The sequence below is a fragment of the Diaporthe batatas genome (genome assembly GCF_019321695.1).
Source record: "Diaporthe batatas strain CRI 302-4 chromosome Unknown Contig00023, whole genome shotgun sequence".
Classification (NCBI taxonomy): domain Eukaryota; kingdom Fungi; phylum Ascomycota; class Sordariomycetes; order Diaporthales; family Diaporthaceae; genus Diaporthe; species Diaporthe batatas.
This window is the reverse complement of record NW_025408570.1, coordinates 48,346-61,851: the sequence shown is the minus strand read 5'-3', so window position 1 is coordinate 61,851 and position 13,506 is coordinate 48,346. Positions and strand designations below refer to the sequence as shown.

The window sequence follows — 13,506 nt, the reverse complement described above, 5'->3', positions numbered from 1 at the left end:
TGCGACTACCAAATCCCAGAATACCACTATGAATTACTGATAGACGCCAAGACAAAAGAAATCCCTGGCTGCCCAGGTGAACAGCGCCAGCTTCGACTCCAAAACTACTTCCGGATCCGGATAGCATTCACCGTGTCCATCATGGCCAGCATAGATTCCTGATCCTCCCCGCCAACCACCAAGGAGCCGATGCTGTACCTGAAAATCCCGCCAGGTCCGCCACGACCATGCGTCCAACCAGTGATGACCAGACGTCCCTCTTCCAACTCCCTGGAAAACTTGGCCTCGAAGGCGTTGCGGTCTCCTCTCACGGCAAGAGGCGTCAACAGGGAGGCGCAGTTCAGCCCCCGAGAAGTGAAGTGGTTCCGCATGAGTCCCAATATGTAACTACCTGTCAACCGCACGTTCAAGTCGATGACATGCTGCCTATCGCTCTCGTCGAGCATGATGTCCGCTCCCAAGGGACCGTAGTACCCTTGGTCAAAGACATACTTAGAGATTTGCCTGGCAGTCTCGCCGTAATACTCTTCCCAGTGCTTCTGACGGTTAAAGTCGACAAAGGCACCGCTCCAGTAGTTGCGCTCGTCCAGAATCGGCTCAGTGCAGCTGACCCATACGGAGCGCCCAGCCTTGGTGACAAAGAGGTTGAGGCCGCGGGGAACACCTGGAAGCATGTCCTGAAGGATGAGACAGGCAGGCTTGAGATGCTCGTTCGCGATATTGACACTCTGGATCATGCTGACAGTCTCTTCTTGGAGGCCCTCGAGACAGTCGGTACGATCAGCCTCGTCCTTGAGCACGAAGACACCTTGACCGCCAACTGCCTGAGGGACCTTGACAACGAATGGCAACTCACGCTTCTGGATGGGCGCAAGCATCTTTTCGACCTCGGAAGCTACCAGAAGTGGGTCTTTGGCTTCTTCTGGTGACAGCTGCGAGTCGATGACATCGGACCGAGGGCTTTTCAGAGGTGCAAAAGCCAGGGTCCTCTTGGACAACAGCTTGTAGTGGACATCTGTGTCAACTGTCACGGTACGGCCTTCCAGAATATCCAATGGGGTGTACGAAAAAAGCCGAGTGGGCCCTGCTCGCTTGATATCAGATGGATCGCTGATGAATCTAACATCAGGCCTTTGGGCGGGGTCAAGCTGGGAGTAGACACGCTCGGCATCCTCGCGGTGGCCAGGCACCGCAGTGAGTTTGGCGAAGAAACCACTCTTTGGCGCCTCAACGTCGAAAAGGTAAAGAGGGATAGGTCCAGTCTGAAAGGCGTGGTACTGAGCGGCGGACCCTAGACAAATACGAGCATAGATGTCGTTGTCGAGCTTCGGGTATCTCGGAGACTGATACGCATACTTGACTGGCTTCGGAAAGGACGGCGCAACTTGTGGTCCGGGAGGAGGCACGGCCATGACAAAGCCGACCTCGTCACCGTTTCCTCCATCCAGGTTGTAGAGATCGAACAGAGTTTGGTCGAGAGTGATTATCGGAAGATTAGAAGCCATTTTAGCCAGAGGAATTGGCGTGCCTAGCCTGATATTGAAGGCAACACTCTTCGATTGATCCCAGGAACTGTAGGTCTCGTCTCAGGCAATCGTCGTTGTTGGCCAAACTGTGATGTTAATCATGACAACAAGGTCTGACAGGATCTGCAGTCATTCTTATAAGCAAGCTTTTCTCTACCTTCTTTCTTCTTTCCAGTGAAGCATCTTCCAAGATTGATAAACTGTGGCCCGCCCAGCCCTGTCGTTTCCTAAGCTAGGAATGAGATTATTGGCTCATGGTTCGAAATATCTGTCAACTGCTCTGAAAAAAATGTCGCAATTGTCAGCTCAATCACCTTTCACGTCTATTCGCCCCCAGAATTGCAGGGATTCGTGCCATGCAGTGCGGGATAGACGCGGCGATGCACCGCAGCGCGTCAAGGAAATGACAATGATGCATGGCGCTTGTCTGTACAAGAGGCTCAAAGTTTCAATAGTCTGAGACCGAATATCCTACGCCAAGATCTTCTTCCGCTTCTGGCCGGTAAACATCATTAGAAGCAGCTGAGGTCGGCCCAACTGAGAATAGCAGAAGGCAAAACGGTCACTGTGGCGACATGCTATCGCGAGTGCTGACAGCTACCTGGGTATGGACGCAGGTTCCCCATTTCAATGAAGGAAGAGAGAGGTTAGCATACCTAGGTAAGACCTGTCAAAAATTCTTAGTGCTTGAAGACTAGGCAAGAATGAACCTGTCAGGAAGCGTGGTGAGTGACAGTTTTAGACCCACGCCTGGGGGTGAACAAAGGAGCGAGCTTCTTGTCAGCCACTGTCTATTTCAAGGTGTCATGCACCCATCCGTGGCTGACATTTCTGCTGACATCCTCTTCCGAAGCGGGCCAAAGCCTAGGAATTTAGCCATATCATGGCCGAACTTGACGTGAACGGCGCTCACATGCAGGACCAGTTACGAAATCGTGGCACGCGATGGCAAAATTTCAAAGCGATGACTCCGCTGGCACGTTGTTCTTGCGTTAGTGAGAACGGTGCTTATTCCCTGCATCACGGCAGCAGCGCGATAAAACCATGTGCCCTCCGTTGCCATGGCTTGGCACAAAGATGGCCGATACACCGTCATTCTTTTCACTTTGCTGTCCCAGGTGCCCTATGCCGGGCCGGGGTGCGAGGCCAACTGTGTAGTTAACACCTCCAAGTACGTTAGCCAATAGCTCAACCTGAAGGTCGGGCGTTGATCTCAGCCCTGGCCTTTTATTTGTCGTCCAAGGAAAAGTGTCACCATGGGATCTGGGTCCAAGTTCACAGAGATTGATCTGGGAGATGGTATCGAAGAAGTGTGTCCCCCGAATTCAGATGACGGTGATTCAAGGGACAATAAACAAGCTGAATCATCGTCCGCTGATCCGGCCGGCTCTTTCATGGCGAACACGGGTCTCGACTCGAATTGTTCAAGCCGCAAACACTCGCAGTCATCTCTCCAGTCATCATCCTCGAGAACAATATCACCGTCGACCATCGCAGATGTCGACGAGCACCCACTGAAGCGAGGAAGACGAGAGACATCGCCTCCAGCCTATCAAGACGTGGGGGCAGAAAGGAGAGAAAGCGATTCCACGACGTCCACAATCAGAGCCAGTACGTCGGAGTTGGAGAATGGAAAACAACAGACCCGCGAGGAGAGAGCTGCGGGCAAGGGGTTCTTTTCCTGGCTCACCAGGACAAGGCCTCCTCCTCCATACCCCTCCGAAAGGACCGTCTCACCCGAGTATGCTGCCGGGATCTTCAGCCGGCTGACATTTCAATGGATGTCACCAATGATGTCCGTAAGTGTCGAAGTTCCCATTGCTTTCACCTGACTGTTTTCCCAGAAAGCACCCTTCCAAGTCACACACTCTGTCTTGAATTTGGACCATCGCTTGGACAGATTGGATGAATCAGGTAGCTGAGCCGTTCCAAAGGCGTATAGTACACGTCAAACAGCACAAATTTGCGAGCTCGGGCATATGCCTGACCCAGCCTCCTTGCTCTCCATTGACTGGTGACTGACCAATTTTGCATAGGTGGGTTTCCGGCGGCCTTTGAAAATAAATGACATATGGCTTCTCAATCCTGACCGCTCTGTCGAGGCACACGCCGATCTTGTCAGCGACGCCTTCAAGAAGGGCGTGGAAGCAGGTTACAAAGCACCCCTGTTTTGGGCCTTGTACAGCACCTTCAAAGCCGAGTTTCTCTTTGGAGGCCTGTGCCGGCTGATCTCGGATCTTTTTGTTGTCGGTTCTCCCTACACTCTCCGTTACCTCATCCAGTTCGCCCTGGAGTCATACTATGCCAGCTTCGAGGGCGTTGGGCCACCGCCCGTTTCCCACGGCTACGGTTTAGTGCTGGGAATTGTGTGCATGCAGGTCGTCCAAAGCTTTTGCACAAACCACTTCTTCTACAATGGGCACATGGTCGGCGGTCAGACACGAGCGGTTCTCATCACTGCCATCTTCAACAAGTCACTGAGGATATCGGGGCGGGCCCGGAACGGAATCAAGCCGCCGTCGTTCAGCGAGACACAGGCAACCCTGGTCGGCGATGATGAAGACCCGGCGGGACAGAAACAGGAGGCGGCGGAACCACAGGCGAAGGCGAGGCAGATAAACGACGCAAAGAAGAAGAAGAGCTCTGCTGTTGCAGAAATGGGATGGTCTAATGGGCGAGTTATCGGCCTGATGGCCATTGACTCGGCACGTATCGACGCAGCTGCGGGTTTGATCCATACCGTGTGGACCGCGCCGCTTATCACCGTTATTGCAGTGGCACTCTTGATCGTCAACCTGAGCTACAGTGCTCTGGCGGGCCTGGCGATCCTGATCGTGGCGATGGTCTTCCTCGCCAAGACGGTCGGCAACTTATACGCCCGGCGGAAGAAGATCAACCAGGTCACAGACAAGCGAGTAGGCCTCACTCAGGAAGTCCTGTCGGCAGTCAGACTGGTCAAGTACTTTGGCTGGGAGACTTCGTTCGTCGAGCGCATCGTCGGCATCCGAGCCACAGAGACAACAGCGCTGCAGTTCTTCATGGCCTTTCGCAACATAGTCACTGCTGTATCGCAGACAGTGCCCATTTTTGCAGCCATGCTTTCCTTCGTCACATACGCCACGACCCACAGTGGACTCTCACCAGCTGTGGTCTTTTCGTCTATGGCCATCTTCAACAGTCTCCGAAGCCCTTTGACGTACCTGCCGGTCTGCCTCGGCATGGCCGTCGACGCCTGGGCATCCATGCAACGGATCCAGGAATACCTCCTGGAGGAGGAACAGGAGGTCTTCGAGGTCGATCCCAACTTGGAGGCCGCCATCCATGTGAGTAGTGCTGCTTTCACATGGGAAAATCAGTTCTCAAAGGGGCCAGCACCGGGTGCTGGGGGGAAGACGCCCGGGAGTATGGGAACTGAGAAGCATGGTTCGAGTGCGACACTGGTCGAAGAGGGGCAGCCCTTTGCCCTCAGTCAAATTAACATTGACATCAACCGTGGCGAGCTGGTCGCTGTCATCGGCGGTGTTGGATCCGGGAAGACTTCGTTGCTATCCGCCCTGACAGGCGACATGCGCAAGACGGAGGGCTCGGTGGTCTGGGGAGGTACCAAGGCCGTCTGTGCCCAATACGCGTGGATACAGAACGCTACCGTCAAGGACAACATCATTTTCGGCGGCCAGGTCGACGAGGCATGGTATCAAGTTGTTGTTCACGCATGCTCGCTGACTGCAGACTTCGAGACGCTTCCGCACGGTGATGCAACAGAGATTGGCGAGCGGGGCATCAACCTATCCGGGGGGCAGAAGCAACGCATCAGCCTGGCCCGAGCCGTGTATTCCAAAGCCGACATCCTGCTGTTAGATGATCCCTTGAGCGCGGTTGATCCATTTGTTGGCAAGTTCATATTCGAGACGGCCATATGCGGCCTCCTGAGCCACAAGACACGAGTCCTCGCGACGCACCAGATGCACGTCCTCAGTCAGTGTGACCGCATCATTTGGATGGAGAACGGCTGCGTCAGGGCCGTAGATTCATACCTCAACCTGATGGTCAGCAACAAGGACTTTGCTGCCATGGTCCATGAAAGGGTCGCGGCGGCACAACAGGACAACGAAGCAACCGCCGACTCAGCCATACCGACAGCAGCAGCAGCAGCTAGTCCCGTGGCCAGCGCCCCTAATTCTGCTGCCGCGAAAGCGGCCAAGGCGGCTGCTGGCAAGCTCAAGGACCTCATGTCGACCGAGGACCAGAATACCAAGAGCATCCCCTGGTCAGTGTACGCCTCGTACATTACCTCTGCGGACTCGATGGTGTTAGTCGCTCTCATAATCCCTCTCCTGTGCCTGGCCCAGGGCCTGAACATCCTCTCCAGCCTCTGGCTGGCGTGGTGGAGTCAGGACAAGTATGGCCTCCCGGAGAACACGTACATCGGCATATATGTCATGCTCTGCGTCACCCAGGCTCTCTTCCTGTACGCATTTGGCATCTGCCTTGCCATCACTTGCACCAGCTCCAGCAACCAGATGCTCAACAAGGCGCTGCGGAAAATACTGCACGCGCCCATCGCGTTCTTTGACACGACGCCTCTCGGTCGCATCACGAACCGCTTTTCCAAGGATGTTGATGTGATGGATTATTCTCTGACGGAGGCTCTTCGCCTCTATTGCATCTCGATAGCGATGGTCATCTCCATTTTTGCCTTGATTCTTTCTTATTTCTACTGGGTGAGTGCAACTCATCAATTTCCCCGAGTTTCGGCTCCTGACCTGCGCTGGCTGACCAATGTCTGACGTGTCGGGCGACTAGTTTATATGTGCCCTTGTGCCCGTCATGATAATATTCTTCTTTTCGGCCGCTTACTACCGTGCATCTGCCCGTGAAGTAAAACGGTACGAGGCGGTCCTCCGATCTGTCGTCTTCGCACGCTTCACCGAGGGCCTGAGTGGTGTCTCGTGCATCCGCAGCTACGACTCACAAGACCGCTTCGTGAAGACGATCAAAGTAGCAATAGACAACATGGACAGTGCCAACTATCTAACCTTTTCTAATCAGCGGTGGCTCAACATGCGCCTGGACCTGGTCGGCGTCATCCTCATCCTCACTGTGGGTATTGTCGTTGTCCAGGAGCGCTTCACACAGTCCCCGGCCATTTCTGGGCTGGTCCTGTCGTACATCCTCGGCGCCACCCAGGTCCTCCAGTTCATCGTGAGGCAGTTTGCTGATGTTGAAAACGCGATGAATGCCACCGAGCGGCTCTATTCCTACGGCAAGGACATCCCGCAAGAGGGGGCGACCGTCAACAACGGTGTCGCACCGAGGCCGCCGACCTCGGCGTGGCCATTTGCCGGCGAGATCACCTTTGACAACGTGCGCATGCGGTACAGACCCGACCTTCCCGAAGTGCTGAGAGGTTTCAACCTGCGGGTCAGTGGGAGCGAGCGCATCGGTATTATCGGGCGTACTGGGGCTGGCAAGTCCAGCCTGATCGGGGCCCTGTTCCGGATGCAGGAGCTCAGCGGCGGGTCCATCGCCATTGACGGGGAGGACATCTCAAAACTGCCTCTGGAAGCCCTTCGCTCACGGCTCTCCATCATCCCTCAAGACACGACGCTGTTTCGCGGCACCGTGAGGTCGAATCTTGACCCGTTCAATAACTGTTCCGAGTGGCAGCTGATCCATGCTCTGCAACAAGCCCACCTTGGCGCGCTCAACCTAGACGACAAGGTCGAGGAAGAAGGCCTCAACTTCTCCCTCGGGCAGCGGCAGCTCCTTGCACTCGCCCGGGTGCTGGTCAGGGGAAGCAGGATTGTCGTGTGCGACGAAGCGACGTCCAACGTGGACCTGGAGACGGACGAGAAGATCCAGAGCACAATGCTACAGGCTTTCAAGGGCAAGACGGTGTTGACGATTGCGCACCGGATACGGACCATTATCCGCTACGACCGGATATGCGTCATGCACCAAGGCCAAATCATCGAGCTCGGCACGCCCAGGGAGCTTTGGGAGCTGGGTGGCGTGTTCAAAGGCATGTGTGAGAGGAGCGGCATTGGTGAAGAGGAGTTCACCGAGGTCGTAAGTTGATCCACCAAACGGGCGACGCCCCGTTATCTAGCCCCCGAGTCGCGCAAATCACGTGTCGTACTATCTGTGTTGCCTTTTGCCCTTAACTGACTGATTTCCAGTGGTTTTGATGTTCGCGGGGAAGGAACTTGGCGTAGGGGCACATGCATCGGCATTGGAAAGGCGTTAGGTGTTGTTGAGCTTATGAATTTGCTACAGGGGCGGGGGGATCCGGGTGCACCTGTGGCACATCCTTTGAGCATAATTGGTATTTCTCTGGCCAGGGTAACAATAATGTCAACTGGTATGTACCAGAGGCTGCCGATACGTGGGTATTCTGGTGGAGTCTGAGTAGAGCAGTTGGCGTGTGGAGCGTTCGATGGGGTTCCAAGTTCGGTCGATGCATCACATTCACTGCCCACGATGCTGCTGCGGGATGGTCCACCTAAGCATTCTGTACTGCTAGAGCATATGGGCTTTGCTCTGTGCGATCTTGTCGGGTGCGCTGGTGGGATACTGCAAATAGTGCTTCCAATCGACTGATTTGCGTTGGGAAACGTTGGTGGTCCACAAGACCGAGTGTGGCCTCTCAGGACGTTGATCCCCTGGTGATAAAGCAGCCAAAGTTCCTATCGAATCGACTGCGGGCGTCACTGGCAAGTCGGACGATGGGGTCTTGGGTGGGCTGTCTGAGTTTTGGCCTGGTTCGGCAGTTGGTGGGAGCCACAGCCAGAGTCTACCCTTCCAGACCGCCCAGAGCTGTTTCGTCAGACGCTGCTGGAGTCTTGCCTCCCCGGAGGAACTCATCTCGGAATTTCTGCGCCTTCTTCTCAGTTCCCGGCGCAGGCGTCTCAGAAGTTCAATTTGCTGTGCCAAGACTTTGTCGCAATTTTCATCTGCGCTGTGGGTGGCCAAGTACAAGCCACTAGTTGAAGGGTGATTAGTAGAAATGTTTTTCAGTGTTCTATGTGGGATTGCCCTGAGCACATCACGGTGATGACGCAGCAAAGGAAGCAGCCGCTTGTCGAGGTTGGAGGGGTCATTCGCGACAGCCACTATGAAAGAATTCACTCGTGCCCATTCAGTGTCCCAGGAATACCAGCCAGTGAATGTCCCACCACGGCCGGCAGGACTGTCAGCCGTGGGAGCGCGGCCGCTCTGGACCACCGAGTTCGGGGCGGGCAGAGTGCTGTCGGGCTCAGGGCCAGGATAGGGGGTGGCTGTCTGCTTGTTGGTTGAGGGGACGGCGGCTGAGGCGTGCTGCTCCAGGCCATGATGCTCATGGGCTGTGTCGACAGTGGATTTGGAAGTGAACAAGAGGGATTTGAGGCGTGACCATAGGCCTGGAAGACTGTGGCGGGCTGGGTGGCAGGCTGGGTGGCGGCCGTTGAAGAAGCGGGCGGGCAGGTGCTGGTGTGACCAGGTGGCGGATCCGTCGAGGGTGGGTCTGGCGGTGGTGGGGGAGAGCAGGAGGGGGTGGGTCAAGAGGCCAAAGGTTCGCATGACGGACTCGAGGGCGGCGGCAGGGCCATGATCGGAGTCGAGCCAGACAGCACCCATGACGGCTTCGACGGTGGTGGCCCGGGCCGGGCCGGAATGGATGTGACTAGCGCCGAGGATTCGCAGACGCTGGCCGACATTTGCGAGGTTCGCGTTGCTAAGCAGGTCGTTTTTCAGGCCAGCCCACTGCCTCGGGGCGAGATGGCCAGTTTCGCTGTGTCTGGTGCGATACCAATGAGCAGCCAGTACGAGGTCGGCGGCCTTGTCCCCGGCAAGGGCCAGGCGCTGGTTGGTGGCGCGTTGATGGACCAGGGCCTCCCTGATGAGCGCGCGGTTCTTGAACGTGTAGCCGATGATCTGCTCACACTTTTGGACGCGGGCCTCGAGGAGGGCATCGGCGAGGTCCGACGTCTTGCGCCGCCACGAGGCAGCACATCGAGGCTGGCTGGGCTTCATGGTCACTTGGGCACCGACGGTGAGCCTTGATCAACTTGGAATGCTCATCCCATGCTATAGTCGTGGGCCCGACGTTGCGTGGTGGTGGTGCGTCCAAAGTCAAGGTGTTGCATCAACATTGAAGATGAAATGAAGTTGACCATGTGCTGCGGTCAGGTGACGGCAGTCTAGGTATGATGTCCAGGGTTGGGGTTGCAGCATTATCTCAACGATGGGGGGGGTATACGGAGCACTCCGAGTCCGTACTGTGTACCGTGTAGACTACCTATTGTTACTATTATTGCACAGTCGCGGCCATTGAACCTTCTGCCACGGGAGAATTCATTACAGGACAAGGGTACACATGTAGATCAGTCAGAGACAACTCGTATCAGTCCCGGGTCGTCAGCCCGATGGGGCCGGTTCGATGAGAATACCACCCTGCAGGGGGCCATTGGCCTGTTCCTGACATGCCGAACAAACCTTGGAACGTTATTCTGCTGCTACGAAATGAGGAGTCGGTCACTAGCGCAGGCCAGGGCGGAAACCTACAGAACAGCCAACACAAACATGTCGACAACAACCCGGGCTAAACTCGTTGCAGCAGGTGCAAGGGAGGCTGGAAATCGCATTGCATCCTCGCCCGAGTGATGACTTAATAGATAACTTGATAACCAACCATGTCTCATATCATTGGACAACTGCCATCGCGTCAGTAGTCTTCTGTCGCCTACATGTGCAACGTCACGGCCTGATTACGGTGATAGGTCAGATCGCCGTTGAGGGGCAGATGTATACTTGAAGATATATATAGACTGCTCCACAACCTATGCTCGCACATATGCCAGCCAGCCTTCGTGCCAGCGTTCTGGTCCTGAGGTGGCCGGCTGAACGGAAATTGCCAAGCAAATTTCGCCATTACATCGCTGAAGCAGCCATACCACCACAATGGTAGCCAGCCTCTTGCTTGTGTTGCTGGCGCCCGCAGTCTCGCTGGCTGCGACTATTCACGCTCGCCAGAACTCAACCGAGCCATGTGCTGCCGTCAGCCGCGAGTGGGCCGCTCAGAAGGCAGCCAATGTGTCTGGTAAGTGCTACATATGTAGCTGGCTCTCATGGATCAACTGCAACAGCAGGCTGACCAGCTTCGACGCCCACCAGTGCCGGTCGTGGACGGCCAACTGGCGTACGACTGTCTGAACTCGGTCCCACTACACGCCGACGATGCTGTTCGACTGGTTCGGTCTATCCAACCATACCTGGAGTGGCAGTCAAGTAAGTTGCCCCATCCACCAATGTGGACGCTTCAGGTCTCCAGCATGACTCGACTGGGGCTGAGCCAGGTGTCTGTATAGCCATATCCTATCTAAAGGACCCGCCTGCGGATTATCAATTTCCTGCTTTTGATATTCCCGCCGCCTTTGAAGACCTCATCAACAACGTCAAGGCCGGCTTGTATGCCAATGAGTACGAGTTCCAGGCAGACCTCTACGCCGCCTTCAACCTTGCCAAGGACGGTCACTTCAGGTTTATTCCCGACCTGATTGGCGCAGCCCTTCAGTTCCGACGTCAGGATATTGCTCTGGCCTCGGTGAGCCTCGACGGCACAGCTGTCCCCCAGATCTATGCGGTCTGTAAGTATACAGCATTAATACCATTTTCTTTTCTGTTTTTTTTTTTTTTTTTACCGGCAGTTGGTGAGCAATTCCGTTCTAAAGTTGACCTGCCATTGCCACAGCCGATCTTCGGGCCTACAATAATGGGACGTTTTCAAACCCATCCCCAGTGACTGTGATCAATGGAGAGGATGCCGTTGAAGTGCTGCAGGGTCTGTCCCTCCTGGGTGCGCTACAGGATCGCGACGCTCTCTACAACACCATGTTCTACTCACCCGCTTTTTACGCCTCGAACAAAGGTGACTGGCAGGGATATTTCGGGGGGACTGGCCGCTTTGGTAATATCTATCCTAATGCATCCACCTCTCTAACCTTCGAGAACGGCACCACCATCGACGTCCCGACCGTCGCGCGGGTTGTTGGCGACTTCTCAAACATCACGGATGGTGAATCCTTCTACGCAAAGTACTGCTCCGGCACAGTCCCGGTCACGACCGTAGCCACGCCTACCCCGGTGCCTGCGCCCACGCCTGGTGGCAACTTGACCGGGACTCCACCCCTGGGATATCCGACTCCAGTCGTGATAGCCTCCGATGGGTCCGCAGCCGGCTACTTCCTCCCGGACAGCGATGTTGCTGTCCTGGCAATGCTTACCTATGCACCGGCTATCCCAGCCGAGTTCCAGTTGGCGGTGCAGACGCTCATCGAAGACGCCAAGGCTGCCGGGAAGACAAAGCTGATAGTAGACGTGTCGGCCAACGGTGGAGGTTATATTTTCCAGGGTCATGACACCTTCCGCCAACTCTTCCCGCAGATCCAACAGGACGGCTTCAACCGCTTCCGCTCGAACGATCTCCTGCAGATCGCGGGCAAGCAGTTCTCGGCAGCTATCCCGCCCGGTTTTAATCCCGAGACGAGTGACAACAACACACTGATCAACATCTGGGAGTCTTATCAGAACTTCCGCTTTGACCTGAATCTTACGAACCAATCGTTCGTCTCTGTCGAAGACAAATTCTCTCCAGAGACATTCAACGGTGACGAGTTCACGCCCATCCACCGGTGGAATTTTGACGACCCGCTCTTGACTATCAATGAGACATACGGCATCGGCTTTGACGTGACAGGCTACCGCTCTCGTGCATCCAACTTCACACAACCCTTCGCAGCCGAGGACATCATTCTCCTTTATGACGGCTACTGCGCCTCGACCTGTACCCTGTTCTCCGAATTCCTACGCGTACAGGCCAATGTGCGATCCGTCACGTTCGGTGGACGCCCTGGGCTGGACGACTCTGGCGATATCCCCATCATCCAGAACTACGGCGGGGTGAAGGGGAGCAACAATGTCGGCTATAGCTATTTCAACCAGCTCGCGGGCATCTCCCTGGCGGTCCAGGGCAACCCCGCGAACACGACGTCCGCGCCAGTCGGGCCGCTGTCCGCCGAGGATATCTCCGTGCTGGAGCTGAACCTGGACACGTACGCGGCCAACCGGAGCACCGGCACAAGCATCAATGTCCGTGATAATATCCTCAGGGACCACCTTGATGATGGCCTGCCCGCGCAGTTCGTCTACGAGCCCACGGACTGCAGGCTCTTCTACACGCCCAAGAGCATCATCGACCCCGAGGAGCAGTGGCGACAGGTGGCGGAGGCGGCCTGGGGGGGCGGCGACTGTGTCGCGGGCTCGCTGGGGACCGGCGAGGACAAGCTGAAGAGGAGTGTCGTGCGCACTGGCGAGTGGAAGCGAACTGTCGAGACCAAGGTGATCAGCCTGCCGGACAAGAAGCCCGCGAGGACTTTGTGGTGGGAGGCGCAGTTTGATACAAGTGTCCCCTACTAAATGAGCGACGTTCCCGTCCAGTGCATTTTGCGCAATGGGCAAACAGTAGCCTGGTCGGGTAGTTTTGGTCCATGGGTCTTGGGTTGAGTGCCTAGGAGCCTGGAGAGTCCCTCAATTATAATTTCGTGAATATACATACAAATCTAAGTCTTCATTGCTTAAGTGTCTCTTAGTGAATTGGCCAAAGCCCTCGAGCAGTACTTCATACAGTACCGTTTTATTTTTAACAACACTTCTCAGATCTCTCGTTGTCAAAAAACAACATATACTTTCCCTCGTAACTAGCTAAGTGCCATTCGAATGTTCCCAAAGCAACATAGTAACACAGTACCAACTTGAGTAGCTTTGAAAATGCCCAGCTTTGGGGGTGGGATCACACGGTTTCTCTTGAAACGCCGCAATTTGACGCTTTTCGCAAAAGCCAAAAAATGGCGAACTCTTCAAGTGAAACATCATACAAATTTCCACCTTCGGCCAATGTGATTTATGTGAATTGGTCTGATGCCTTTCCCGGGTTTGGGAGCTT

The 13,506-nt window shown here is 55.3% G+C and overlaps 4 protein-coding genes across 4 annotated transcripts; 2 read left to right on the top strand and 2 right to left on the bottom strand.

The window, feature by feature from the left end:
• Window positions 1–104: 104 nt before the first annotated feature.
• KVR01_013126 (uncharacterized protein) lies at window positions 105–2,617 on the bottom strand (the record flags this gene model as incomplete). The annotated part of the gene is made up of 2 exons (XM_044787707.1): window positions 2,183–2,617; window positions 105–2,021 (listed from the first exon to the last, which is right to left on the bottom strand). Exon 2 carries the CDS (start codon window positions 1,503–1,505, stop codon window positions 105–107), a length of 1,401 nt encoding a protein of 466 aa, XP_044638002.1. The 5' UTR covers window positions 1,506–2,021; window positions 2,183–2,617.
• A 165-nt stretch (window positions 2,618–2,782) lies between these two features.
• Window positions 2,783–8,126, top strand: KVR01_013044 (uncharacterized protein; the record flags this gene model as incomplete). The annotated part of the gene is made up of 4 exons (XM_044790124.1): window positions 2,783–3,325; window positions 3,563–6,247; window positions 6,330–7,572; window positions 8,050–8,126. 4 exons carry the CDS (start codon window positions 2,783–2,785, stop codon window positions 8,124–8,126), a joined length of 4,548 nt encoding a protein of 1,515 aa, XP_044637920.1.
• Window positions 8,127–8,434: 308 nt separating this feature from the next.
• On the bottom strand, window positions 8,435–9,539 carry KVR01_013060 (uncharacterized protein; the record flags this gene model as incomplete). Its single annotated transcript, XM_044788107.1, has 2 exons — window positions 8,435–8,484; window positions 8,576–9,539. The coding sequence occupies 2 exons, from the start codon at window positions 9,537–9,539 to the stop codon at window positions 8,435–8,437; spliced, it is 1,014 nt and encodes a 337-aa protein (XP_044637936.1).
• A 689-nt stretch (window positions 9,540–10,228) lies between these two features.
• KVR01_013093 (uncharacterized protein) lies at window positions 10,229–13,142 on the top strand. The gene is made up of 4 exons (XM_044789543.1): window positions 10,229–10,605; window positions 10,680–10,793; window positions 10,874–11,152; window positions 11,257–13,142. The coding sequence occupies exons 1-4, from the start codon at window positions 10,467–10,469 to the stop codon at window positions 12,978–12,980; spliced, it is 2,256 nt and encodes a 751-aa protein (XP_044637969.1). The 5' UTR covers window positions 10,229–10,466; the 3' UTR covers window positions 12,981–13,142.
• Window positions 13,143–13,506: the final 364 nt, after the last annotated feature.

Coding starts and splice junctions, on each gene's coding strand:
- KVR01_013093 (XM_044789543.1), top strand. CDS start 10,467: ATGGTAGCCAGCCTCTTGCTTGTGTTGCTGGCGCCCGCAGTCTCGCTG. Junction 10,606..10,679: donor GAAGGCAGCCAATGTGTCTG/GTAAGTGCTACA, acceptor GACGCCCACCAG/TGCCGGTCGTGGACGGCCAA. Junction 10,794..10,873: donor ATACCTGGAGTGGCAGTCAA/GTAAGTTGCCCC, acceptor GTGTCTGTATAG/CCATATCCTATCTAAAGGAC.